The 26690-nt window shown below is 43.3% G+C and overlaps 1 protein-coding gene and 1 long non-coding RNA gene across 5 annotated transcripts in view; one reads left to right on the top strand and one right to left on the bottom strand.

The window, feature by feature from the left end:
* Positions 1-22708, bottom strand: part of NFX1 (nuclear transcription factor, X-box binding 1) — a 61212-nt gene extending 38504 nt beyond the window's left edge. For 3 of the 4 annotated variants that reach the window (XR_008306017.1, XM_053244832.1, XM_053244833.1), the window contains exons 1-7: positions 22490-22620; positions 17912-18910; positions 13839-14000; positions 13293-13370; positions 12122-12227; positions 2879-2950; positions 74-213 (exon numbers count right to left, since the gene is read on the bottom strand). Coding sequence is in view for 3 of the 4 variants with exons in the window: in XM_053244832.1 (XP_053100807.1) it covers positions 74-213; positions 2879-2950; positions 12122-12227; positions 13293-13370; positions 13839-14000; positions 17912-18910; positions 22490-22517 (1585 nt within the window). In the remaining variant the exon portion in view is untranslated. The other variant, XM_053244834.1, reaches the window with a different exon arrangement.
* LOC128322819 (uncharacterized) lies at positions 22571-24423 on the top strand. The gene is made up of 2 exons (XR_008306018.1): positions 22571-22805; positions 23214-24423. It is a non-coding gene; the product is annotated as an uncharacterized LOC128322819 (long non-coding RNA).
* The last annotated feature ends 2267 nt before the right edge of the window (positions 24424-26690 follow it).

Here is a 26690-nt window from a genome sequence, read left to right as displayed (position 1 = left end):
TATTTTATTAGCAGTTAAATTTTTCACAAAATATTTTTTAAAACAAGATGGCTTCCATATGCTTGTTACTCACCTTGTTTTATAGTCAATTCACATGGCTGACATTTTCCCGAGTGGCATATCTGGGTACAATTATGTTTATCACAATTCAAAACATTCCCACACATATTAGTACACTGAATTGCAGCAGAATGCCCACAGCGAACTGAATGGCTGTAGAAGAAAACTGAGTTAGTCATCAGCAATGCCTGGTTAGATCAGAATCCGTGTTTACCCACATTCCCTTTGAATATTGCATATATTTAATAAAAGGCCTGTTTAAGATTAAAGAGCAAGAAACTCCCTTAAGGGTTTTGATATACGTTCTGCAGAGGGTGTTGCAAAATTGAAGGAAGTATAATTTCATAATAGTGTAAACCACAGGGATCTTTATTTAAACAGGAAAAATACTTCTGGCACCACAGCATTAATGGGTATTAAAAACATATACTTTTGCACTGTTTGAAAATGTAAAACCATTCTTTACAATTACACAGTTGTAACAGCACCCAACAGGTTGTACAATAATGTAACTTTAAAGTGGCAGTTATTTTATTTGTCAAAATACTCATCTACCTCTTCTCAAATACAAATTAGTTACCATCAGTCTGATTTTAGAATGTCTGCAAGCAAATAAGCCTTCATCTGCTAACAAAACTGGACATATGCTACTCAACAGAAAACATTTGGAAGAAAATCCCATTCTATTTGGTTCCATTTGTCATCTTGTGAAGTAGACCAAATGTCATTTAAGCAAATAACAGGAGTTAATGCAGCTTTGCAAATATTTCCGTGCCTACAACAAAGAGGGATTCAACACAGTATCAGAAGGGAGCTTGTAAACCTGACATGATGGAATTGGATATACATGTTTATGTAAAATTTATACAAGCGAAACTACACAGGTTGATGAAAGTAGATTCAGATTGATCAGCTCAGAGGATCTCACTCACTCACTCTTAAAGACCTGGTTAGTTGGAAGCATGAAGCCTCTATTTTTTTTTTATCATCTTTTTTATTTCCATCTACCCTGGAAATAAACTGCTAAACTAACAACAAAACATTACAGATAATGGTCAGATAACTAGAAGCAGAGATTAACGCTACATAACAATGGGAATCAAAGGGATAGGTTTGCCACAAACCAATTTGTTTTTCTTTGAAAAGGCAAACAAAGAAACAGTCCAGAGAGCTACAACAGCCCTGCTTAAACATAATGTTCATTCACGGAAAGCTAAATTGTGGTTGAACAAGTACACTCCTCCTCACCTCTCTTTCATGAGAGGAACGTGCGAGCTTTTACTTTAACTGTAAGAGCAGATCACAGTTCTGCATTACATATTAACTTAGGGAACTGTGGTTTGATAACTTAGTAGAATTAGTTAGCAAACTCTAGTTAAAACAAAACCATGGTCTGTTTTAAACTGAACGCAGAAATTTTCACTGCTCCTTGCATGCAAGCCCATGGCTCCCTTAGGCTTGTTCCCATAGTGCTATAACATGGTCCATTGTGTAAAAATGTTCTGCACACAAATAATACCAGTTTTTAGTTTCTTTTGTATATCACTTTGTAACAGAGTTGTGTTCTATCCTGAAAAAAGTGTACAGATTTTTTCAGCATGCTATTTCACTGTGTGCAAATTGAGATGCTTTGATATGAGGAAAAGGGGGACCCTTACTCCCACAATATAATGCACAACTAATCTAGGACTCTGCATTATAATCATGTCAGCTGATATCCAGACTCAAGCAACCCTCGGGGACATATTTTAAGAAGGCACAGTGGGTTGCAGGGGGATGAGAAGATCAGCAAAAATCACTGCTCTCCCACAGCATAATTTAGTCTGGATGTCAGCCATTGGGTTGGCGGGGGGGGGGGGGACTACTACACATTACACTGCAGCACAAAGAAGCAACATAAAATTGAAAACCTGAGCCTACAAAACCTGGCCTTACAATATTTACTTTCCACTATTTTTTCTTAGTGTAAATGAAAGGACAAAATTTCATTCCAGGGACAACCTGAGAAAAACATTTTAAGAACAGGATCAAAGAAGTTTGCCAAATTTTTGGCATCTTCATTTTCCATATCAGCAGCAGCCATGAAAAAAGGAAACTTGAGGGTCACTCAAATTATACTTAATTTTCTCAGCAGTATCAAAACTAGCACTAAATTGTGAGTTGCCTGGAAAGAGCTACTTGAAGGGAATTTCACTCAGCAGGGGCTCACTTAGTCACAACAGGGAAAGTTATTTGTGGTGTATATCATAAAGGCAGCATGCAATTGCCAAACAATTGCAACAAAGAAAGGTGACATCAATTTCTGCTGCAAGTATTTCTGGAGCTGAGCTTATGAGAATTATATTCACTATACAAATTGAGAACACATACATAAAAAATTGCTCATCTATTCCACATAATCCTTCTCATATAGCTTTGTTTTATATCCCTAACACCACCATTCCAGGATTTCAAGTTCTGATAACTGATTGATAGTCATTAAAATCAATGGTTGCAATCCAGATGAAAACACTGCTGTGCTTCATTCATTGTCTCCCTGCTCACTCCACAAGTAATTCTCAGGACTGACTTGCAGCTCACTGCTTCTCAGTTATAAACAGTATTTACTCTATTGCACATCTACATGAAGGGCCATGGAGTCTAGCGGACTGAGATCATTAGAAAGGGAACAGGGCAGTTTCCCGAGAATATAGAAGAAATATTCAGATTTTATGTTTTCAACAACATTACAAAAATCAGTCCTAGTTAATTACTTTGTACAGACAGGAAATTAAATTTAAACTGTTTAGAAAAATGCAAATATCAAAAATGATCTCACCTTGTACGTCCACATTCACATTTTTTGGTCATAAAAGCAGGGCATGATGGGCAAGGTCCTGGGTGACAGAGACTTAAAAATAGAAGTACTTAAATTTAGTTACATGTTATAATAATTTTAATCTTATTCACAAAAGTTAACAGCAATGGTCCTATCTATCTATCTATCTATCTATCTATCTATCTAATTACATTATATTCATATCTTGTATTTATCCAGATCACCATATACATTTGATTGTTTTACTTTGAATATAATTTATATTCACATATATAGTGGTTTTGGTTATATCATTAGGATCTGTTTTAAAATACAGAAGCTGCCTCAGGCAGAAAGGAAGAGTCTGAGATGAGACAAACGGAGTCAGGTGAAAATTCAAAAATTAGGATTGGCTGGCAAGGGCGTGCATTTCCGAGACATGTCTGGCTGACGCAATGACCACTAGAAAAGCCAATTTAAAGGAAAGGAGGCAGAATGGTATTGATTGGATGAGTTCGAAGGGCGGTTTATGTAGCATGAGTAGAACTATATACAAATCTCAGGATGGAAACCTGTATAAAGTTGGAGGTGAAACAAGTGTGGTACCTCTAAGGTGAGGATGAGAATGTAAACCTGAGTGGAGGATGTGGATAGAAGATTTGCCTTGATGTTTGAGTATGTTGGTCTTGAGGCCATTATCAAGACCATCGTGTAAGAAGTGGAGTAACTGAGGCAGGCCAAAGTCTTCTGCAGGGAGCCCAATGTCGGCACCACCGGAGAAATACCTGCCAGGTGGGCTGGTAAATGCAATTTGTAGAAGTTCTCCTGGGAGGCGAGCATAGTGTCCAGCACCTTGTGTGTGTAGCCATGGCATTTCAGGATGTTCCATTCAGTTGCCAGGCAGCAAGCTTGAACCATGCTGAGTTGTGGTGGAGAATGGGGCCTTGGTGAAGACAGTCCAAGATGAGTGAGAGGAAGCAGGGACCTTCAACGGCAAGATGTAGTATTTCTGTGAACCACGGTCTTTGGGGCCAGTGTAGTGCTACGAGGATCACTTGAGCCTTGAGGAGACAAATTCTGTGCAGTAGACTGCTGAGGACTGGCAGGGGTGGGAAGGCATATAGGAGAACTGGGGCCACAGAGAGGAGAGGGCATCCACTGCCTCTGCTCCCTCACAAGGGAATCAAGAGAAGAACCTGGGTAGCTTCAAATTAGCTGGCAAGGAAATAGGTCCACCTAAGGGTGGCCCAAGGCCTGGGTTAGGAGATTGAATGTGTGAGAGTTGATGTTCCATTCCGCCAGATGTATCTTCTTTCGGTTGAGCTAGTCAGCTTGTGTGTTGAGCGATCAACTGACATGATGAACTGTCAGGGAGGCTATGTGCGACACCACCCATTGGAGCAGTAGAGACGCTTCCTGGTGTAGGGATCTGGAACTGCCCTGGTGATTCATGTGTGCTTTTGTTGTGACATTGTCTGTGCAAACCAACACATGTTGGTTCTGTAGGAGATGTTGAAAAGCTTGGTGCGTGAAGCAGATTGCTCTGCACTCCAGTCAGTTGATACTGTGGGATTGTTCTTGAAAAGTCCATTTCCCCTGAGCCAAAGGTTGTAGGCAATGAGCCCCCGCAGCCAGAGAGACTGGCATCCGTCATCAGTATGACCCTGGGAGGGTCCAGGAAGGTCTTGCTGTGAGAGACACACAACTGTTGGGTCCACCAGCAGAAGGATTGTATGACCTGGGTGGAAGACTCTGGTAGGATGGCAACATGCTATGTTGATCTGATTGGGCAGGAGAAACCACTGGAGTGGGCGCAAGTGGAAGCAGGCCCAGGGTGCTGCTGCTAGGGATGCCACCATAAGGCCCAGTAGTCTGGCTAGAGAGATAAATGGTACTGTGGTGACTGTGGATATCTGGTGGATCAAAACGGAGGACATCTTGTATGCGTCTGAAGAAAAAACAAGGAAGTCCCAAGAGGGGTCTATTATTACTCCCAGATGGTGAATCTGGTTGGAAGGGAGCAGGTGACCTTTGGCCCTGTTGACAAGGAATCCATGTTCAGAGAGCACTTGAAGAGGGTTTAAGTACTGAACTTTAAGTCCAGTACTGCTCTGAGAGAGCCCTCCTTTTTGGGCAGAGTGAACAAAACAGAGTAAACGCCACTGCCCCTTTGATGCAGTGGTACTCGTTCTATGCGTTGTCGACTTCCAAATGCTGGAGTAGACCAGCATGCTTGGTAGGTGAGTGCAAGTGGGGGGCTGGGAGAAAACAGTTGGGGGGGAGAGATTAGCTCTATTTTGTAACCATGCAAGATGTTGTTGAGTACCCATTAATTGGCTATGTTGGCTTCCCATGTGTATAAGTAGGAGAGGCAACCTCCCATGCAAGAGGATAGTGAATCAGGATAGCTGCCAAGGCTCAGATTGAGTAGTGAAGTTTTGTTGTGGTGGATTAGGTGGCCTGCTGTTGTTGCATTGTCTGTTCCAGAAGGATTGTTGCAGTCTAGAATCTCTATCCCAGGGTCTGAAGGTGGGTCAAAAGGAGCAAAAAGGCTGGAATGACCTTCATGGTTGCTGCCTGTCGTCCCTCTGAGGGACCAATGGGAGCGCCTTTCTTTTGTTTCGATAAGTATTTCCTAAAGAGCTTAATCACCAAAACGTTTGGCTGCAGTATATGGTAGTGATGCCAAATTTGTGTTGGAAGCTGAGTCCACTTGACAATGATTACGTAATAGGTTTCTCCTTGCCACAATAGAGACTGTGGAGCATGAGGAGAAATGGACTGAATCCAATGTAGCATCAGCTATGAAAGCCTGTGCCTTTTGTATTTTTACAAGTGTCTGCTTTTGGTGATTAAGATCTGAAGGAAGACCCTGGAGAAGCTCATCTACCCAGAGTAGTGATGCCTGTGCTATGATGGAGGCAGCGCAAAAGGCACATATTAAGGGAGCCACCTCATGTCCTTTTTAAAGTGCTGAGTCTATCTGCTTTTCATTGGGATCCTTGAGGGAAGTGTCCCCATTTTGAGGGAAGATGGCACCAATTAACAGAGCTGGTACGGGAGTATCGGTGGAGGAAACCTGAAGCTTCTTGATGAGATTTGAAGAAAGGTTCATAGGTTTGGTCATCCAACCATTCTCCTTCCTTTCTCAAGTCCATGTCTAAACTGGGGTTCTCTGTCCCCAGGGTGGGAGTGTTAGAGTTCTCAGGTACAGCATCAGGGTTCTCAACATCCAGAAGGGGTCCTGGGCTTGTGGGTCCAGATCAGGTCTGTTGGGATGGAGATCTGGAGTCATACTCCAAGATGGCTGGAGAATGGAATGGGAAGCTTTGAGGCCTCTTATCTTTATTCTGCTTCTTTGTGGGGTTTTTTTGGTCTTTTTATTTTTGTGAGATTTCCTATGCTTAAATGAGTGTTTTATCTTTTTTGTCAGGCTGGACAAAAAGGAAAACAAAGAGGAGGAGGGGAAAATGTCCGTTTCTCGCACTGCTTCTTAGAACTCTTAGAATGTTTGTGCTACTGAAGTGATTTATCAATTATGCACCGAAAACAAGTCTGCCAGGCTTGTGGTACCTCTATCGGGTAAGGGGGAAGCAGGTTGGTTGAGGAGGCCATGGGGGTGCAAGAAGGCCAAGGTCTCACCAGTTCCAGCAATAGATCAGGTGTGTCCTCATCCGATTCTCACCGTGGATGTGCTGGATGAGTTGGCTGGAAGGAAGCCCCCATTTCACTGCTGGACTGTTCCCCATCATTTTCGCAGGATTTTCCTGCAGCTAGGCCTTGGTTGCTTGGCGGCAGGTGCAAGGGAGTGCTCTGTGGCTAATCCAGTCTGGGGTTGGTGGCTTCAAGTGGTGGGCAGCAATACTTCACAAACACACACACACACACACACACACACACAGAGCGCGGCCCTCACAGCTGCAGGGACTTCTTCCCTGCCAGTGAGCACTGAGATTCTCAGGATGCCGGCCACATTCAGGCGTTTAGTATAACTGCAGTTAACCTTGACTGGATTTAAAATTCCTAAATCCAATTCACGCCACAGATGTACAGCAAGCCGCAGTTAGCCTAACTGCAATTGAAGGGGGGGGCCTCCCTGCTGTCGGGGACCCCCTGACCCCAACATTCAGTCCAGAGCTACCAACCCAGAATTATATGGAACCCAGGCCTGTGTCTGATTCCATTTTATTAAGGAATCAATTAATGCCTGAATTCAGATGAACTGACCAGTACATGATACCCAGACCTCATGACTGCCTGGTAAATGATTTGTGAAGGCAGGGGTAATCTAGCATTGTTTATCAGTGTTTGCGGAACTGACAAGAGACACAATGGGTCAGGCTTAATTACCAGTCTCACACTGCTAAAATTAACTTGCTCTCCAGTAATCCCCTTACCTTGCTGACAGGATGCTTCTGCCTTAGTCAAATGTATTGATTAACTAGCCTCACTCATGCATCCCTTTTGATGTTACTTTAAACATTCTTTTGTTATAATTACACACTAGATAGATGTACACAAGTAGTAATTTAATTGCTGTCTCACACAAATAGATCTAATTCTTTCACTAACTCCTGACTTTTAACATTCTTGGGACCAAGAGAGGCAAATTTACTTTGGAAATGACAGTGGAACAATACTCTGCTAACAGGAAATGAACTGAGATCCTGTGTTCCCTGACTGACCTAATATCTTGAGCTAACTTTGCCAGAGGATAACAGGAATGGACACCTTTTGCGATCCAGGAGACTCAAAGGGACATCAAAGGATAGAACCACTATAAGAAGGGAGTCTCTGCACATGGCAGTCAGCAATCTTGCCTAACAAGCATACTTGCTCAAGAGCCATCCCAGAGTTTGCTGCTAAGCCGTAGGGCAACAAAAAGGAACTCTGTCCATGGACAGGAACTGCCTGTGACTTCTGCTGCGCAGTGAGAAGTCAAGACTTCCCCAGCCATGGTGCTCACTCTCTGCTTCGCTCTGAGCAAACTGCCGGCTTGACCAGCCTGCTTAACTGCTAGAAGCTTGCATCGCTCCCAAACTCCTGTCTCCAGCTACAGCATCTCCCCTTCAGTTGAAGCATCACTGCTCTCAAGCCTCGGACCCTGGTAATATGCTGTTTCCACAAGACTTGGATCCCTCCATCTTTCCCCCTTCTTCTCCTCACTCTTCCCTCTACTAATTCCTGATCTCCCCAAACCATGCAATTCCTCAACCTACCTTTACCCCCCCCCTTTTGTCTATATCTGAATTATATTAGGCGTTAGGAAGATTTAATACACACACATACGATAGTTAGGAACACTGGGTGAATGTTGTTGCTGGCTATGGTTGAAATATTGTTAGTAATACTCATAGATTGTTCGGTTTTCTGCTTGGTTAGATTGATGTTGTTTTTCTTTTATACTCAATAAAGCCCATTGAATCATTTAGGATTGCTTTGATCTCCTTTCTACCTTGCACCCAGACTATACATGGTCACCATATAAAAGAATTGGTCACTTTGTGACACTGGTGAAGCCAGCCTAATTTCAGTTGCTAGCACCTGAGCTTATCTAGTATAGCAAATCAGGCTTGGTTCACAACACTGCTGCTCAGCATCCCAGCCCATTTCCAGCCAGCTATGTGGCCAGACTGTGGGCAAAGAATCACCGCATCAGCTGCTCGGCCATGATTGGCTACGATCTCCAGTGGGGCGTGCTGAGCATGATTGTGCATTTTCAGAGTGCTTTGTCAGCCCTTGGCAGGGGAAGCGCATTGAAATCCCTTTAAATGCCCTGTAATGCCAGTGCTGCTTCTGCCAGCCATGCTGCACCCCCAAGTGGCCCCACACCCCAAACGCACCACACAAACTCCAGTTCCCAGGGGGTTTGGGGGAAAGTGGAAATCCCACTTTCAGTGCCAGAGGAGAGGGGGAAATCCGAATCCACATTCACTGGAATGGGATATGCAGATGGAGGAGGGCAAAGGATGCCAGGGTTTCTGTCCCACCATGATGAGGGAAGATGATGTGAGGGAAGACCCCCCAAAAAGTCCAGTCAGACTCATCACAAAACCGCTGCAAGGAGCTTGCTGCCTAATAGGCTCACACTCTCATGAGTAGGCCAGTTTACTGGGGATATGCCTGGTCTGTGCATTATCTTCACTTGCAGACTAAGCTCACAATCTGAGCTACCCACTTAACCACCAGGGAATCCAAGGGGGGCATGCTCTAGTGGGGGCCCCCCAACTCTCTCTGTAGAAAAATAGGGGGAAAGCTGGCTACTTTGCTCTCCCCAAATCCCTCTGCAGCCTTGCATCTACCTCAGACATTCCCACATCCCATGTGCCATAGCCTAACTGTGCACACAGCCATGGGGTGGGCCAACGAGACAGTACATTCACTCAAGTTTTTGAAATCCCAGGGTCCAGGCCTTCTTCCCACCATACGCAGATAAGCGAGTGCGAGGAAGCATGAGAGAGGGTGTGTAGTGATCAGCCTCTGGTGCAAACATGCCTCAGGCGGTCAACAGCTATCTGTTCTCTCACCACGTGTAGGCTTGCCTGTGGAAGATTTTTATACTTTTCAAATAACAAAAGAAAGTGTTCCCTGGGAATCCACCCCAAGCCCAGGGGTCGTAAGCTCTGTCAATAAGCAGGTAGTGGTGGTAGCCTTTAGAGCCTACCAAAAATTACAGGAAAGTTTTAGGAGAACCCTTGCCAGAAAACTCAGCAGGGATGAATCAGTATTTTTCTTCCTCTCACATGAGCTTGCTCTGAGACAAAGGCTTTAATCAGCTACAGGGTGATTCCCCAAACCTGGGACAACTGGGTCAATTGCAGGAGCCCCTGTCAAAGACACACCTGTGCACAAGTGTGGATGGCCAGGCTGCCCTGTGAAGCAAGCTTCTGGGGAGGAGAGTTTTGGATACCTTTAGAGAGCATGAAAGGGTTTAATTATGAAAATGTGGGGAGGCTGTTGCCCTCAGCCAGGCTTTGTGGGTCCAAGCCCTGGATTCAATCCTGCATGCTTGCACGCAGAAGGTTATAAGTTCCCTCCTTGGTATCTCCAAGGTATCTCCAAAATAGGGCTGAGAAAGATTTTTGACTACAACCTTGGAGAAGCCGCTTCCAGTCTGTGTAGCCCAGCCTGCTCAACTTAGGCCCCCCAGCAGTTTATGAACTACAACTCCCATAATCCCCAGCCACAGAGGCCAATATCCAGGGATTATGGGAATTGTAGGCTAAAATCTGCAGAAGGGCTGAGGTTGAGCAGCCCTAGTGTAGTAGACAATACTGAGCTAGATGGGCCAATGATCTGACTCAGTATATAGTGGCTTCCTATGTTTATTTATCTTTAAATTTCTAAACCTTACCTGCCTTGAAGGTTTGAATCAGCTCCAAAAGATGGAACAAAAATGTGCAAATTACTTAATCTACAATTAAGCCCCTATTTAACACTCTGACTTTGGCAAGTTTGGTTAATCTAAGGCATGTGTTACCTCCAATCTCCAGGATACTTGGAAGGAAACAGGAAGCCCAATGTAACTAACTATCCAATTGTAGGGGTAACTAATACTCAGGCAATCAACATTTTACAGCTAAGAGCAAGAAAGCAAGGATTAACTCAAATTTAAATAGATAAAACTTAGATAAGTTTTTAAATTATTTTATGGGCCACGTTTAACCACCAATGGCAAAAACAATTACTATAAAAACAGAAGACAGATAAGTAGAATTGTGAAGTATAATCCTTTCCTTCCATATTTATGGTATGTATTTTATATCTATAGTGGCACATGTGCACACACTGCCTGGATACTGCACATGTGCATCTATCTATATTATTAATTCCTGTAGACAGATCAGGAGGGTGCGTGGAGATGTGGCAAGCCAAGCCCCCACTGAAGCCGCGACTGATGGCAGGCCCGGATGAGGAGGCAGTGGTGAGAAAAAATGGTGGTGGTGGTGAGGTGGGAGGAGGCGGCGGGAGGGAGAAATAATGGCAGCGGTTGGTAGCCCCATACCCTGGCAGAGGTGGCAGGCAGGCGAAAATGGAGGGGAGGGAGGAAAAGCTGCCGGTGGAGGGAGAATGATGGGGGACAGGGACTTCCAGAACGACGGGAGACAGACTGGGGCAGAAGGGAGGGGTGGAAGCGGTGGGGAGAGAAAGTGGCGGAGCCTGGCTGGGCAGAGACAAACTAGCTGCACAGATGCTATGCACTGGGTCTGCAAGTTATACATAATGCACATGTGCACACACTGCCTTGATACTGCCACCCAGAACAAAACTCATTCTGCTCACTGATGGAAAAAATTAAAAGGGAACACTGCCCCCAATAGGGATGTACACGGAAACAGCACAGGCCGGTTCAAAAGTGATGAGGAAGGGCAAAAGCTTTAAAGGCAGGGGAGGGTGCACTTAACACTCCCTACTTTTTCCCCCCCACCAGCGCTCCATTTTTAAAGTCCCCATCAGGGTGGCATCATACCTCCTTGCCGTCCCATGCCCTCTTTGGCAGGAAGTGGCCAGAACTGCCGGGTGTGCTCTTCTAGCCAAAGAGGTCACGGGGCAGCAGGGAGGTATGCTGCTGCCCCAACAAGGACTTTAAAAATGGAGCGCCGGTGGGGGGAAAGTGGAGGGAGGAGAAAGTGGAGGGAGGAGAAAGTGCACTCTCCTCCACCCTTAAAGCTATGCTCCCCCACCTTTGAACTGGTGGAACCACCAGCCGATCGAACCAGTTCCATGCACATCTCTCGCCCCCAATCCACCCTGCCATATGCAACAGAACACAAGGCTGGTACAGATTAACACTAAGCAACACACACAACCTTAAATGTGGTTAAGAGGATAAGAAAAAAGTTCACTCATACCCTCACCCCTTTCTGGAAGTCGTAGTATAATTTTCCATGTTTACTAAGAAGCCCCACTATGTCCAATAGGGCTTATTCTCTATCAAGTGCTTATTGAACTGCAATCTTAGCCACTGTAAAGACTAATAAGGGAAATAACACACCAGAAAGGAGGAGCTGGGAACATGTGATCCTGCAGCTGCTCCTTAACTCTTACATGCAATTAAAGGACCCCCTTAATCGGGAGGGGGGGGCTTAACTGTAAGAGATAAGGTGCTGCTTAAGGCCTTTTACAAAAGGTGTAAAATAACACATCTTTTATGGAATAGATAAATGGAGCAGCAATGAAAGTTGGAAGCAACCAAACAGCTGCTCATTTTCTAAAAGTTCAAGTATTTCATCTAGTCCACTGCACTGCTTTAAACATACTTACATATTACATAAATGTGGACAGTCCTGAGCAGATCTTTTCTTTCTGCAGAGTTCTCCACAGCTATGTGGTATTTCATTTCTATTCCATTCAGGGTTTTTTACCCTGCCTGCAGAAGAATCATATACATTTTTAAAAAATGTGTAAAAACTCCAAATGTTAAGTGCCCCACCCCCACACATGGTATTGTAAAGCTTCATCGGTCTGATCAAATGCTGAATATACTTGAACTATTCATCATTCATACCACCCTTTTCTTCTCTCTATGTTCCCAATCCACGTTCATTGTGTATGTCTATACAAATTCCAGATTTAAAAATGATACACATAACTTTACTACTGCTTACCTACAGTTCAGGTGTTCGTGGCTCTTGTAAGTTACCTAGCTTACAACCTCTCTCTCTCATCCCTCCACCATAGACAAATTCAGCATCTCAACTACTTAAAAAACTGGAAAAAGCCAGTAATGTTAATAATTATTTCTTTACTTTGTATCTTATAACACTAAACATATATCATTCAAGCCAAGCACAGTTTAAAAGATGGGAGTTGAATGTTTCCATAGCAACAGAAACTATATGGCAGTAGGTAAAATGGCAGCATGCATACCACTGGCATATTTCATAAGGATTTTAACCTAAGTGATAAATTATGCATGTGCATACACACACACACACACAAAATTATCCCATTTGCATGTGCAATTTATAAATATTGGGCAAATCCCTTCTGTGAAATCCATCCATTCTACTTAAAGATAAAGTGTACCGAGTTGGTGTAGTAAACAATAAATGAGCATAAACACCCCCCCCAAAAAAATGTTCAACACAGCTTCAATGGGTACTTCAAATGATACACAATGGGATCTTTCATGTCAACCACGAAGTTGACATATGCTCACAACATAAAGTTAGAGGCATCAAAGTAAAAAAAGGAAACGAGACATTAAAAGCTAATAAATGTAGTAGATAATATACACTGTTGATAATTACAAAGGGATGCACTTTGGAAAATATTGATAACATATGAAATATTGAGATAAAATGCACTGGAAAGTTCATAATGCTAAACTGGAGAAATCCAAATTTCATGACTAAAATCCTGAGACATTTGAAAACCCAGTTAAATTTTCATAAATTAATGCCAAGGGATTCTAAATAACAAAGAGACTCACCACAAAAACAGGTGTAAATATTAGGAACTTGTGACGAGACATTTTGACAAGCAGGACATCGCCAACCACTATTGCCATCTGCAAAAAAGAAATTGAGATACATTTTCTAAGAATGAAAAAACTAATTTCAGGATATATTTGATCACCAAGTCCTACAATACTACCAACACTATAAAGGTAAAGTGTGCCGTCAACTCCTGGCAACCACAGAGTCCTGTGGTTGTCTTTGGTAGAATACAGGAAGGGCTTACCATTGCTATCTCCCGCAGAGTCTGAGATGATGCCTTTCAGCATCTTCCTATATCACTGCTGCCCGATATAGGTGTTTCCCATAGTCTGGGAAACATACCAGTGGGGATTTGAACTGGCAATTTCTGGCTTGCTATTCAAGTCAAAGCTTTGAGAAAAAACTCACATACCACTCCAACAGATTAGCTATGCATAAAACTACTCTGTTTGCATTCACACAAGACAACTTAGAAATTGTTTTCAAGAGTGTAATACCTATCTCATCTTCACATTTAGCAACTAGGAGAAAATACCAACCTTCAGTCTGTGCCGCTGGCGATCTTGCCCACTTCTTAATGCAGCTTAAGTGGAATACATGATAACAATTCTGACAGCTCCACACTGGGGCTACCATACGGATCACCTCACAACATACCATACATTCATACATCTCTGAGGTAAGCTGCTCTATCAGGGACCCTAAAAAGAAAGAAATATATATTTCAGTACATGCACATAAGTAGTCAGAAGATTAGCTTCATTAGCTTTGTGGCGCATTTAACAAATTTAAGTCCTGTGGCATATTAAACAAATGTAATATGTTATAACAATTCTTGACTTCAGTTACCAATTCATTTCTCGTATGTTCCTCTATCTTTTCATTTCACCTCTATCTTTTCATTTCACCTTGCACAGTCATCCCCCTCACTTCCATTTATATACAGGTAACTCTCGTTATCCACGGTGTTTCTGTTCTTGGCTACAACTGCGGATAATCAAACCGCAGATAACAAGACCCTGAGGCAATGGGAATGGGGGTGTAGGTTCCTGAAGGTGAAAAATGGACTTTTAAAGGCAGAAATAAGAGAAATAAAATGCTGTACCTTCCAGGTCTCCAAATGTCCAGCAATGCCCTCCATCACGGGGTTGGGGGGGTTGGGGGGAGTGCCACAAAATGGCCCCATTCAGCAAAATGGTGGCCGGAAATGACCTTGGGGGTCATTTCCAGTCACCCAGGATGGGCAAATTTTTGCTATTTTTTAAACTGCATATAACAAGGTCAAGTCTACATTGCCCAACCATGGATACGCGAAGCCTCAGGTGCAGGGACCACAGATAACAGCCATGTCCTAAGTTCACTAATCAACCAATTTAAGTGTGCACAATTCTGCACAAAACTGGGCTGTTACCGTACTTATTACTATGGCAGTACTGCTTATACTCTAATCAAGTCACAAAGCTTTCCACCCCACATCACGCCCCAATAAAACCTCAGTAGAGTTATTTTTGGTTTTTAAAAGGAGGAATTCTAGGCAAATACTTCAGAGTGCTTACATGTTTAAGGCTGAAATGGATATAATATGGACCATGGGTAAAGCACTTACCCTGTAAGCATTCCACAAATGCCCCACCATGTTTAAATGCACTTTTACTTGTATTGGGCTTATCTGCTTGTGTAGCACACCAATCAGAAGCCTAGGCAAGTATGCTACTGGCATGCCAATGCCACATGTAAACAGGCCAAGACAAATAATAAGTACATTTAAATGGGATGGGGGAGCATGGGGGAAGTCTTACACAGATAGGTTCTGTACGCAAGGCCGGTGTCACATCAGTTTCAGTCTTAGAAAAGATTATCTTAAAGGTTACCGAGTAGCTCCCCTTCATCATCGTTTCCTTAGTGATCACCAAGATGAATGAGTAAAATCCCACCTTTTAACTCCAAGTAATAAATCAAATTTCATTTGATGGGGCGGAGCCAAGATGGCAACCAGCTGGCAGGACCAATCTAAAGCTCTGCTCATCTACCGGACACAGCACCTTTTCCCCTAATCCATCATGCCACTGAAAGGGGAAAAAGGAAGCAGGGACAGCAGGGAAAACCCTGATAACAAAGGCAGTGCCCAGCAATAGTCTGGCAGAGTGGGGAAACAAAAACAGATGAAGCTTGTTTCGTTCACCCCACCAACAGGGCTTAAAGGAACCATGAGTAAGATTTCCACTAAGAACAGATTTATGGCCCTGCGCACCGACAAACTCCAAGTAATCAAGGATATAAACAGAGATATAGTCCCCTTTCCCTCTTGCAAGGGGCCTATATTCCCAATTGTTAGAGAGGGGAATAAAGAAAAGCAAACTCTCTCCTGCTGCAGTTTTTCAGACAGTATGCTATTTCTGCCACTTTGGGTAAATTAACTCAGATGGAGGTGCAAAGAAATGGCAGCATGCTATTTAAATCTCAGAGGTACCAATTCACTATGCTTCACTAAAGTGAATAAACCTCTTCAATATTCAGAACATCCTGACCCTCTCAGGTGAATTTATTCACACAACCGTACATCACTGAAATCTGGGGGGGGGGGACAACTGGCAGTCCCTGGACCAGATATGAACTCTCGAAGCCATCTGCTCTCCCACACAATCACTCAACTCCAGAATGGATGAATGAATGGATGATAATGGGACTTGGCAACAGGCCACTGACACAGGATGGGCTTTCTCCCAACCCCCTATCCCTGTCAAAGTCTAGTCATCCTCCATCCCTGCCAAAGCCAGCAAATCTAGTTGCTGGCCAGGGAATTCATTCACCATACAGCAGAGAATTAGCAGCACAGTGAATAGTGGTAGCTAGGTACTGGCTCAGATAGTAGATGTGGTGTAGATATAGCCCAAGTTCTCCAGATGTTTCTCATCAAACCCAGACATCAGGTTACATTGCTGAAAGTAAAAAATATATAATCCTACTCACAAGCAAGGATTTTTCATGCACTGGATATAAAAGCATCTTTTTACCCACATATCCTCACTTTTTTATCACTGCAGTAGGCATCCTAGTTTTCTCAAATTACCATTTCAGGTATACAGTGTGACTGTAATTGACATAAAACAGCAGAGAGTGGCAAAACACCAATCTACTCAGCAGTACTACAATGACGAAAGAGCTCACACAGCAGTGCTGCAGCTGACATACAATGTTACTATGGCACCTTCTGAAGCAACATGGCATTGCCTTTCAGAAAGTTATTTATTACTGATCAACCATTGTCTCATTCACATGCTACAGTGGTTCTAAAACATTCTACCTTGCAGGAATCACTGGACACTGGCTCACCTGCCAATAAACTATTGCATATTTGCCATAGAACCCTTGGGCACTGCAGAGTATTTGATGCATGTTCCAGCACTCCCATGGCACAGCTCAGGCCTGTCAGACCTCGCCACTGCCACAGATGAATTCGAAGTACATCCTAGAATGTCCCAAATCACACTTTGAAAACCATTGGTATAGTACTCAGAATACAATCAGATCTGCTATTAATCTATAATATCCTTCCAAAACAAGGTAATGAAGAGCACCTACATACTGTTTTCCAAAAGAGTGGGACTTGGGAATACTTGCAGATTCAGCAGTTTCACAAAAATCTGAAGGAAGAAGGGGAAACAAAGGGGGGACCCCTCAAACTGCTCCCATGTTAGTCCGTGGGAAGGGAGCAGAATGAGAATATTTGTGAGCTCAAACAGTTAAGATAAACAGCTGGGAAGAGCTAGTGGAACTCAGGGGAGCAAGTGATGGGGAGGACAGCTTCAGCAAGAAGAGTGGGACATTTCTCAGCTTGAACAACCTCTTCTGCTTCTGAGAGGGTAAACTGTCTAATACAGTAGGTTCCACAGAAGAAAATGCTGAAACTCTGTGGCTGCCTCACCACTCAGATAACTCTGTTCTGCTTCTGAAGGGGGAAGGAGTTTGACACAGTTAAGCTCTTGGTATTAGGAAGTATTGCCCTCCCAAGCGCTGGTGGGCAAGCACTGATGGAATGTTCTCACAACTCCCTATCTTTATGGGAACAATAAACTTAACAGAAGAAATGTGCCTTAATGCACTCTGTACCAGTTACACAAAAATGAAGAGCTTGGTTGTTTAACTCTTGAAGCTTTAGAGCTGGACAAAAATGAGATTGGATGGCACACCAGTGAGGCCACCCACCACAAATTCTAAAAAAGCAGGCAAGATAAAATTTGCATATTAAGTAAGACCCACTGGGAGTAGGGACTCCTTTTTTGCTAACTTTTGTTTCTTCACCATGCTCAGACACAGGCTCAAGTTACATCAGTACACCAGGGATATGCTGCAATGTTTAGGTTTTTTTGTGAGTTCATCCACAAATGCTTATTCTAACATTACAATTAATACAAGTCACAAGCCATAATAAACTCTTTCTGCTTAATCGTACCTCTTCTAAACAGCCATCCCTTCAAAGTTACTTATCAGTACAACTGGCTTTGGATGCTTTTATACTGTAAAACAAAGTACTGGGAAGAAGCACAAAAGCAACTGCAGAGCGTATTAACTGGACTTTCAAAACCACTGGATCAAGGACTGGCAAATTCACCTGTATGAGTTTCTTTGTTCTTTGGTGCATCATTTTGCTTTTTCCAGCGCCTGCTTTTATATCCTTCTTGAAGGAGAGGTTTTCTTCCACCATGTGCAGTTGCGTCAATTGTTGGCTTTGTCTGTGTCAAACTCACAAAGTTTGGACCTCTTTCATGCAGCACAGATTCTTTCCTCTTCTCATTGGTGCGCTCTTTGGGAGGATGTGGAAGGGATGCATTCTTAACATGTTTCACATTTTTGCTCCGGGGCATCTCTTGCCTTTTGCCAGTCTCTTTATTCCGCATAGGCTCTCTAAAATGTTTGTTTGCAAAAGGATATCTTCTCCTTGCAATGCTATTGTCAGAAAAGCCATCAGAAACTGCTTTTCCAAGAGATGCTTCAGAAGAGTCCGACTGAGTCAGATCTACCACTGGTATGTAGTCAAAGGCTTCATCTTTCCATTTAGAAGCTATTCTTTTATCCCGTTCAGGAGGATGTTTTTCTTTTTCTTTCAATCCTCTTCCACGTGAATGCATCAAATATGTCTTCTTTGGCTTTGCTCCTCTGTTCTCTACAGTAGCAACCTCCTTTTCACTATCTGAAGAAAAGTCATGATAGTTCCTAGGATTCATCCTCCTTCCTGGAGCCAGGCTAGTATCTAAACATTCAGGGTCTTCTGAACTCTCAGCAGGTGTTTGCTTTATCTGATTTTTGCCATGTCCTCTATCATTCCTTGATCTTTGAAATCGCTGACCATGAAAGTTGCGGCCTTTAGTTTTACCCATACTGCTGAACAGTGAAGAATCTGGCTGAAATCTACGTTGGTTCTCTGGACTATAAAAATTACGCTGATCTGCAGAACAGCCTTCATATTTACTGTGTCTAGGTTGAACAGGAGGTGGTACAATGTTTCTGCTCGAATCCCGATCCATTTCAAATCTGGACTGATTGCTCCAATTTAGACTGCATGTTTGCCTTTCCCTTGGAATGAAGTCAGTTGCATCTGGATTTAATGTACCTAGAAGAAAGGAAAATGTATACACCAAAACAATTTACTACTCAGCAAAACCAAGAATGGACAAAATGAGGCAATGATGTCTAAACAGAACAGGCTCTTCTGGTTACAATTCCAGAGTTTGTGGGGGAAGGTTGTTGAAAGATCATGTAGAATATCATGCTGGTATGATTTCTGGTCCAAAAAAACACATGTTGACAAAAAGATTAAAACCATAATACTAGCATTATCACAATCAACAGATATAGCAAGAAGCAGCATTATACCCAGGAATCACAAGTAGAGGGGACCACTTTTGACATAAAGTATAGTATGCTAGCAAAGTATATATTTCACATATTTATTAGTCACAATCTATAAACAAACAACCTTTACTGGGTAACATCTAGACTACCATAGATACAACAGAAGGCATCTTCCCTACTCTCTTCAACATAATGAAATTTCCTCAGTCTGCCCAAAAGCCACTGCTGAAAGTCAGTGATCTTTTAAATGTCATGGGATGCAGTGCAGGAAACTGAAGGGGGAGGGGGGACTCTCTGGAAACCACAAACAGAGCCATGCCTTTATCTATTCACACTGTTTTTAATCAGAAATATGTGTAATAATATATTGAACAATGTGGACCCACAGTCTGTACCTTCACTGTACAGACAACAAACAACATATGATCATGAAAATAATCCAAATAAAAATTATGTAAATGCTATATAACATGTAGTCACACAAATAACCCATAGAACATATATAATCAACAGTGTATATTTTCCAGGGTAAAAGTTAAAAGCCATCACAAATTTATACAGAAAAACCTTGTATTATAAAATATAAAAAGCTCAAAAATCATTTTCAAAATGAGGGAATTCTGTTCTCATGAAGCTTGTACTTCCGTGATGTGGCACAAGGCAGTTCTTAATAACCTTGTATCATAAGCCAAACACATTTCGACTAACACAAAGTCTTCATCAGTGACATTTTTTGTAATGAATCAAACTCCTTGTAGTCCTATATAATTGTTTTAATTGTAAACTGCCCTGAGCCATTTTGGAAGGGTGGTATACAAATCAAATCAAATCAAATCAAAAAATAAATATAATTATTTTAAAATGCAACATTTAGTTTTCTTCAAATAAATAAATAAATAAATAAGACAGATTTGTGTCTATCAACACCCTATCTCACTGGTGGCGACCACCATAAAGACAGGATGATCATAGACACAAATCCTTCCGCCACATAATGGAAGTACAAGCTTCATGAGAAACAGTTTATTGAACACATTGGATATAGAAGTTTACTAATTCCCTTGGAGACCAAGACTCCTAATGGAACATCCTTTTTAGGACTTTTAAGATTTTATAATACAAGGTTTTCTCAAATATACAGTATTTGCAATGACTTTTATTTTCACCCTAAAGAACATACTCTGTTGATTCTTTATATATGTACAGTTTGGGTTATTTGTATGACTACATGTTCTATTGGATTTACATAGTTTTTATTTGGGTTATTTTCATGATCACATTTATTGTCAGTACAGTTAAGCTACAGACTGTGGATCCACATTGTTCAATTTATTATTATACTTATGTATTTAATATATTTTTAAACTGCCCCAAACTTGCGTCTCTGGGCAGTTTACAATTAAATAATTACAATTATTTAAACAGTAAAATCATTAAAATTAAAATCATTTAAAACCAACATTAAAAATTAAAACCATAAATCTAATAGGGTGAATAAATGTGTGTTCAGTGCCTTTTTAAAAGTTGCCAGAGATGGGGAGGCTCTTATTTCAATAGGGAGTGCACTCCAAAGTCCAGGGGCAGCAACGGAGAAGGCCCTTCCCCGAGTAGTCGCCAAATGAGTTGGCGGCAACCACAGACGAACCTCTCCAGATGATCTTAACAAGCGGTGAGGTTCATGGTGAAGAAAATGTTCTCTTATATTTCTGAATTAAATTAGTGTGAATAAATAAATTAAGGAAGGAAAAATTTATAGGGGGGGGGCTCGGTCACTAGATTATTTTTGAGGCCCTACAAGGTTGCGTGCAGTTCATGCCTTTGCCAGTAGCTACCCTCACAGGCATTCTCCCCTCACCCTGCAACCCCATACCGTAACTTATGCCAGTGCCAAAGATCCTCCAACCTTCAGTAATGGCTTTTTAAAGAACTCAGAGAACCTCACTAGCAAAAAGATGGTGGGGAAAATGTCTTGCACAGCACCACTCTAGATGCTACCCACTGAGTGTATGTTTAATTTGCTTATTGGGTGACAAGACAGTCCAGTGTCAAAGGCCAATCCTGCTGCTATTTTAGATAGGAATTATTTTTTAGCAACAGTCACATTCAGGAGGCCCTACCTCTAATCTACTAAAAACAATTAATCTATTTATATAAGTAAAACTGCAAGAAAGATGTTTGTATTTAAACCTACTTAGCAAATTACACTTCAGGAGATGCATTCTAGGGCTACAATGCATTTTACTGGGAGTAAGCACCACTGAACAGAGTGGGACACTTCAAGTGCCTACACACACACATGCTTCAAAAGAGGGTTAAAAACAAACATCTTTCATGCAGCTTTACTTATACAAAATTTAAGAACAAATACTGGTTTTTAATATCTTTTTCAAGTAATCTCACAAGAGTGCTTCATTATAGGAAAAAAGGTAGAGAAATTAGGTTTTAAGACCAGCCCTTGTACAAAACAAATACACTGAACCAGATCTATAACCACCACTATCCAAACTGCAATCTCCGGTGCAAATAGACAAGATAAAGCATGTCTTAGTGCTGCATTGCAACAATGATGGATCCAGCGATTAGCTAATTAGCTCAAGATACTCCAGAATGACCTGACATTTTATTTAGCTGTGAATTTTTTCCCCGTATTGATGTTTTCTGCCACGTTTGCATCGAGGCGAAAGCAGCAGCTTGCGCTGGGTGTTCAGTATGCACCTTTCCCCTTTTGCATGAGCGTCACATCTGTTGATGCAAGATGCACTGCAGCAGCAGAAGAGTATGCTGTGGAATGAAGATTCCCCCCGCCCCGCGAAAAAAAGATATTTTCCGAGGCAGATTCCTAGTGTCTCTCACCTGGAATTAGGTGACTTTAAACCGACACTGGGACTTTTTTTTTTTTTTTAAAGACGATATATAAATACTAGGTTATAATATGGGGCTGGTTTTTTGTGTTTTGTTTTTTAAGTGAATGCTGCTCCTTTGCATTGTGCCGACCGTGCACCTCCGCGGTTGCAGTCCGGGAAGCCAGGCAAGAATTCGCCCGGAAGCCTGGCTGCCACTTCCAGTCCGTCCCCCTTCCTCAAGGCCTCGGACAGCACCAGCTGTGGCCAGAAGAGTTCGAGGGGAAGGGAGGGACGCCGGGGAAGAAGGCTGGGGATCCCGCGGCTCCCTTAGGGGGCTGAGAGCGGGCGAGACCGCACTTTCCGTCGGGCGGCCTCCTCCACCTCCCCGCCGAGTCCTGTCCAGTCTACCAAGCGCAGGCTCGGCTTCCCCTCGCCACTGGCCAGCGCGACAGCAGCTCCCCCCCTCCCCGCTCTCATGCCCCAAGGGTGCCTACCTGAGCTCGGCAGCGCCGCCTCCGCCATACCCCGCGCCCGAGCAAGCGGGCAAACAGCCCGGCGGCAGCCGCCTGAACCCAGCAGGCTCCCGCCCTTCCGCGAAGCAGCAGCTCTAAAGAGCTGCTTGTGCTTACCCCGCCGCCGAGACGCGCAAGCGCCAGCCTCTGCCCGCCCCTCGCTGGCTCACGCCACCCGCCTTGCGAGGGCGCCCCCTCAGGCCGGGTCCCTCCCTGCATCGTCTTGCAGACCGACCTGATGATAGGCACCGCGCGGCGGGAGGCTGCCTGGAAGACGGAGAAACCTCCCAGTCCGGCGGTACGAAAAATGGGCAGGCTCGGATCCAGCGCCTCCTCGTGCCGGGCGAAATTGCAGTGGGCCTCCCCCAGCCTGCCCGCCCCAAATGAGGCAGGCAGCAGCAGCGTCTCCCTGACAAGACAGCTAACTGCTGCTGCTCACATAAATATCTATATCTTAATACGATCTAGTAGCAACTCTTGGGAAATGACCCGCAGCAGAAGTGCATTTCAGATCACCACGCGTGATGATTTGATTTGATTTCATTTTTATGCTGGCAAATAAAAATATCTCTAGGCAGCTTACCACTAAAAACTGGTAAAAACGGGTAGTGAAGGAAAGCAGTTAAACCCAATGCCTGGTTTTTTGTTGTTGTTTTTTAATGTGTTTTTAGGGCTATCAGTGATATTAGATGATCTATTTCTGCAGAAAGCGTGTTCCGGAGCTCAAGAGCAGGTACAAAGAAGGCCCGACGACCCTGAGCCACCACCAGATGAGCCAGCGGTGGATCGGTCTAAAGTCGCTTAGGCCTTTAAAGGTTAGCACCACCAGCACTTTGTATTTTGCCTGGAAACATGTTAGCAACCATTGCATCAATTTTTAAAACAGTAGTAATACGGTATCTCTGAGTTGCCCTGGAGACCAGTCTGGCTGTCGAACTTGGAATTTCTGGACCAGAGGTGCAGCTATGTAATTTTGGAGCTTGGACCTAGAGATTTAAAAAAAAAAAAAAATTGGTGGAGGGGGGCTTGCCACAAGATAGGCAATTTTGGACCCTGGATTTAATGGGCCCTCCCCTTGGCAACATAAGCATCCTCTCCATATATATCTATATATGTATATATATATTGTATTTTAAAGATGGGATTTTGAATAAGAAACTTCCCACTGACCTGCACATAGCATATTTTGCATGGATATAATGCAAGGAAGCAGATCGGCTGTCTGCTTGCTTGGCAGCCCTCTCACCCGGCCTAGCCCCAGCGTCTCCACATGCACCAAGCCTGGCTGAGTCAGTCAGGCAGGCAGGCCAGCAGGCAGTGCAGCACTCAGGCAGCCCTCACTGCCTGCCTAGCCGTCGCTCACACGAGGCATGCTCAGCCGCCCAGTATGGCACAGCAGGCAATCTCGGGCAGCCGAATTGAGCATTGGGGGCGCAGGCCTGTGGGTGACCAGAGTTCTTTGGACCAGAAGTTTGATCCAAAGGGCACCAATGTTCTGAACAACATACAAAGGCAGCTCTACATAAAGCACATTGCAGTAGTCAAGCCTAGAGATGACCAGCAAGTGCACCACTGTTTTAAGATAATTATCTTCAAGAAACTGATGCAGCTGTCCCATAAGGTGAAGCTGATAAGAAGCACTCCTCTACAGCCACAGGCTGAGATACCAAACAGACTTTGATCCAGGACCACTCCCATACTGCATACCTGTTCCTTCTGGGATTATTCCTCTGAAATCTGAAATTTGTTTTATGCCTGTTTTAATATGTTTTTATACTTTTAGCATGATGTTTTTATTGTGTTTTTATTGTATGTTTTTAACTTTTGTAAACCGTCTTGGGGTTATCTTTTTAATGAAAGGCGGTATAAAAATGCAAAAATAAATAAATAAATAAATAAATAAATAAATAAACACATTTTGACTCAGATTATTCTTCAAGGTTAAAAAATAATGTTATTAGACCACACCTTTTTTCTTCTTCCCCCTGGGCAATTTTATTCTTAGTATATCCAAGAGGAAGCTGTTCAACTTTGTACTATCTGTAGCATGAAAAGGTGCCCCTAAAAAAAGATTCAGATAAATGATTCCTAAGTCAGCACATCCTAACATCCTCCTCTGGCTCCTGGTCATAGCAACACAAACTCATAACCAACTTTAAAATGCAATATCATTCATCCTGAGCACCAGGGGTTTAATATAATTTAAAGTCTGAGTGAGTACTGGAACCTGTTTTCAATGTCAGAACCTTGTAAGGTTGCCACTTTTTTCTGGCAGAGCTCCCAGTGGGGCAAATTCTTGCTTTGCTTCCCAGACTGCAAGCGTGTGTGTGCGTGCATGCACAATTGGCATAATGCAAAACTTCATGACAGGCATATATTGGATCAGTAAATCTTTTCCTATCATTTATTTATTTCTTACATTTTATATCCTGCTTTTCCTCCAAGGAACCCAGAGCGCTGTACTACATACTTAGGTTTCTCCTCACAACAACCCTGTGAAGTAGGTTAGACAGAGAGAAGTGACTGGCCCAGAGTCACCCAGCAAGTATCATGGCTGAATGGGGATTTGAACTTGGGTCTCCCCGGTCCTAGTCCAGCACTCTAACCACTACACCATGCTGGCTCTCATGGAAATTCAGTGATGGGAAAACCTAACCTGTTCAATATTTATCCCTGACATACAGCTGTTTACAAAACAAGAGGCTTGCTAGACTGAATGGTGGCATCGGTAGAGTAGCAGCTCCTGAATATGTGAAATAATGTGGAAGAAGCACTATTAAGACATTATGTTCTACGTGTGTATACATATACACACATCTGTACACATTTACATGTTTTTGTGTGAATAACTAGCCCTATATAGACATTCTGGGGGGAAAGCTGTATGGGAGTACAACTATCAAAAGCGTATGTGGAAGGGCATCCCTCCCATACATCAGTCACTCCTCGTCACTCCATCTCCGGTGCTGCTCACAGTTACGGCAGTCATCTAAAGAGGTGACTACCAAAAGCATGGTAGCAGGTGCTCCTGTAATCGTGAGCTTAGGGCACACCAGGCTGCTAATCACAGAAGCTCCTGACAACATGGTTACTGCAGTCACCTCTTCAGATGACTGCCGTAACTGTGAGCAGCATGGAAGGAGGGGGAAATGATTGATGTTCAGGGAGGGGGTTGGTCCTGCACCCAGTTTTGGCAGCTGTGTTCATGTACAGCTCTCCTCCCCCCCGCCAGAACATCCGCATAGAGCTACTGTATGTGCATTCATTTTAAAAGTTAACCTGGGTACAGGCCCCCTCAAATGTAGGGTACAGAAAGGGAGTGTGATGTTGAGCATAATGAAGGCAGAACTATAGCCCAATTCAGACGTTACAAAAAGGAAGCTGTATTTGAGTACAGCCTCAGAAATCTTACTGGAAGTCCTGCTCAGTGTATCAATCATTCAACTCTCCTGGCATGTTCTTCATGTTTACAGCATGATGGCGGGTGCTTACAGAATTCGCCTCTTCAGAAAAATGCTGCAAGTGTGAGGGACATGTTGGGAGAGTTGAATGAGTGAGACTTCCGATAAGCTTTCGGAGGCTACTATATCAAAGTACAACCTACTTTATATAATGTCTGAATGGCGGGCTTATATGAGCATACAGTTCTGTATGTGTCAATGTGTGTATTACTGTTTACAGATTGTACATACACTGAACATAATGTGCGAAAAGAGCTAGAGAGTAGTGTCAGCATGTGCAGAGTGCTCTTTCCTTTTTGGAGTACACATGCAGACTCCAGTCAAAGTCTACTTTCCTGTTGTTCACATCACATGGCTCTGCCAAATTGAATTTGGTCTGCAGCGGCAGCACCCCACCCTTGGCCCCATCTCTGGCCATCCCTCTCATACCCTGATACCCATGCTGGAACACCAGCCACAAGTGCCTAGGAGTACACCAGTCCCTGCAACAGGGCTGGCACATGGATGAGGTTTTTCTGCAGGCCAGTAATCACCTCCAGTAACATGACAATTCCTGAAGCTGCTATGTGCTCTGCACAGCAGACTGGCTGCACAAGCTGCATTACAAGCTGCTAATGGAACACTGGCACCCAGCTAGATCATCATGGTATCCCTGCAGCTCAGCCTACTGGCCATCACCAATCAAGGCAATGTCTTGCTGTGCCTCAGTAGTGGCCCCTCTC

The sequence above is a fragment of the Hemicordylus capensis genome, chromosome 4 (assembly GCF_027244095.1).
Source record: "Hemicordylus capensis ecotype Gifberg chromosome 4, rHemCap1.1.pri, whole genome shotgun sequence".
Classification (NCBI taxonomy): domain Eukaryota; kingdom Metazoa; phylum Chordata; class Lepidosauria; order Squamata; family Cordylidae; genus Hemicordylus; species Hemicordylus capensis.
This window is presented reverse-complemented; position numbering and strand designations above follow the sequence as displayed.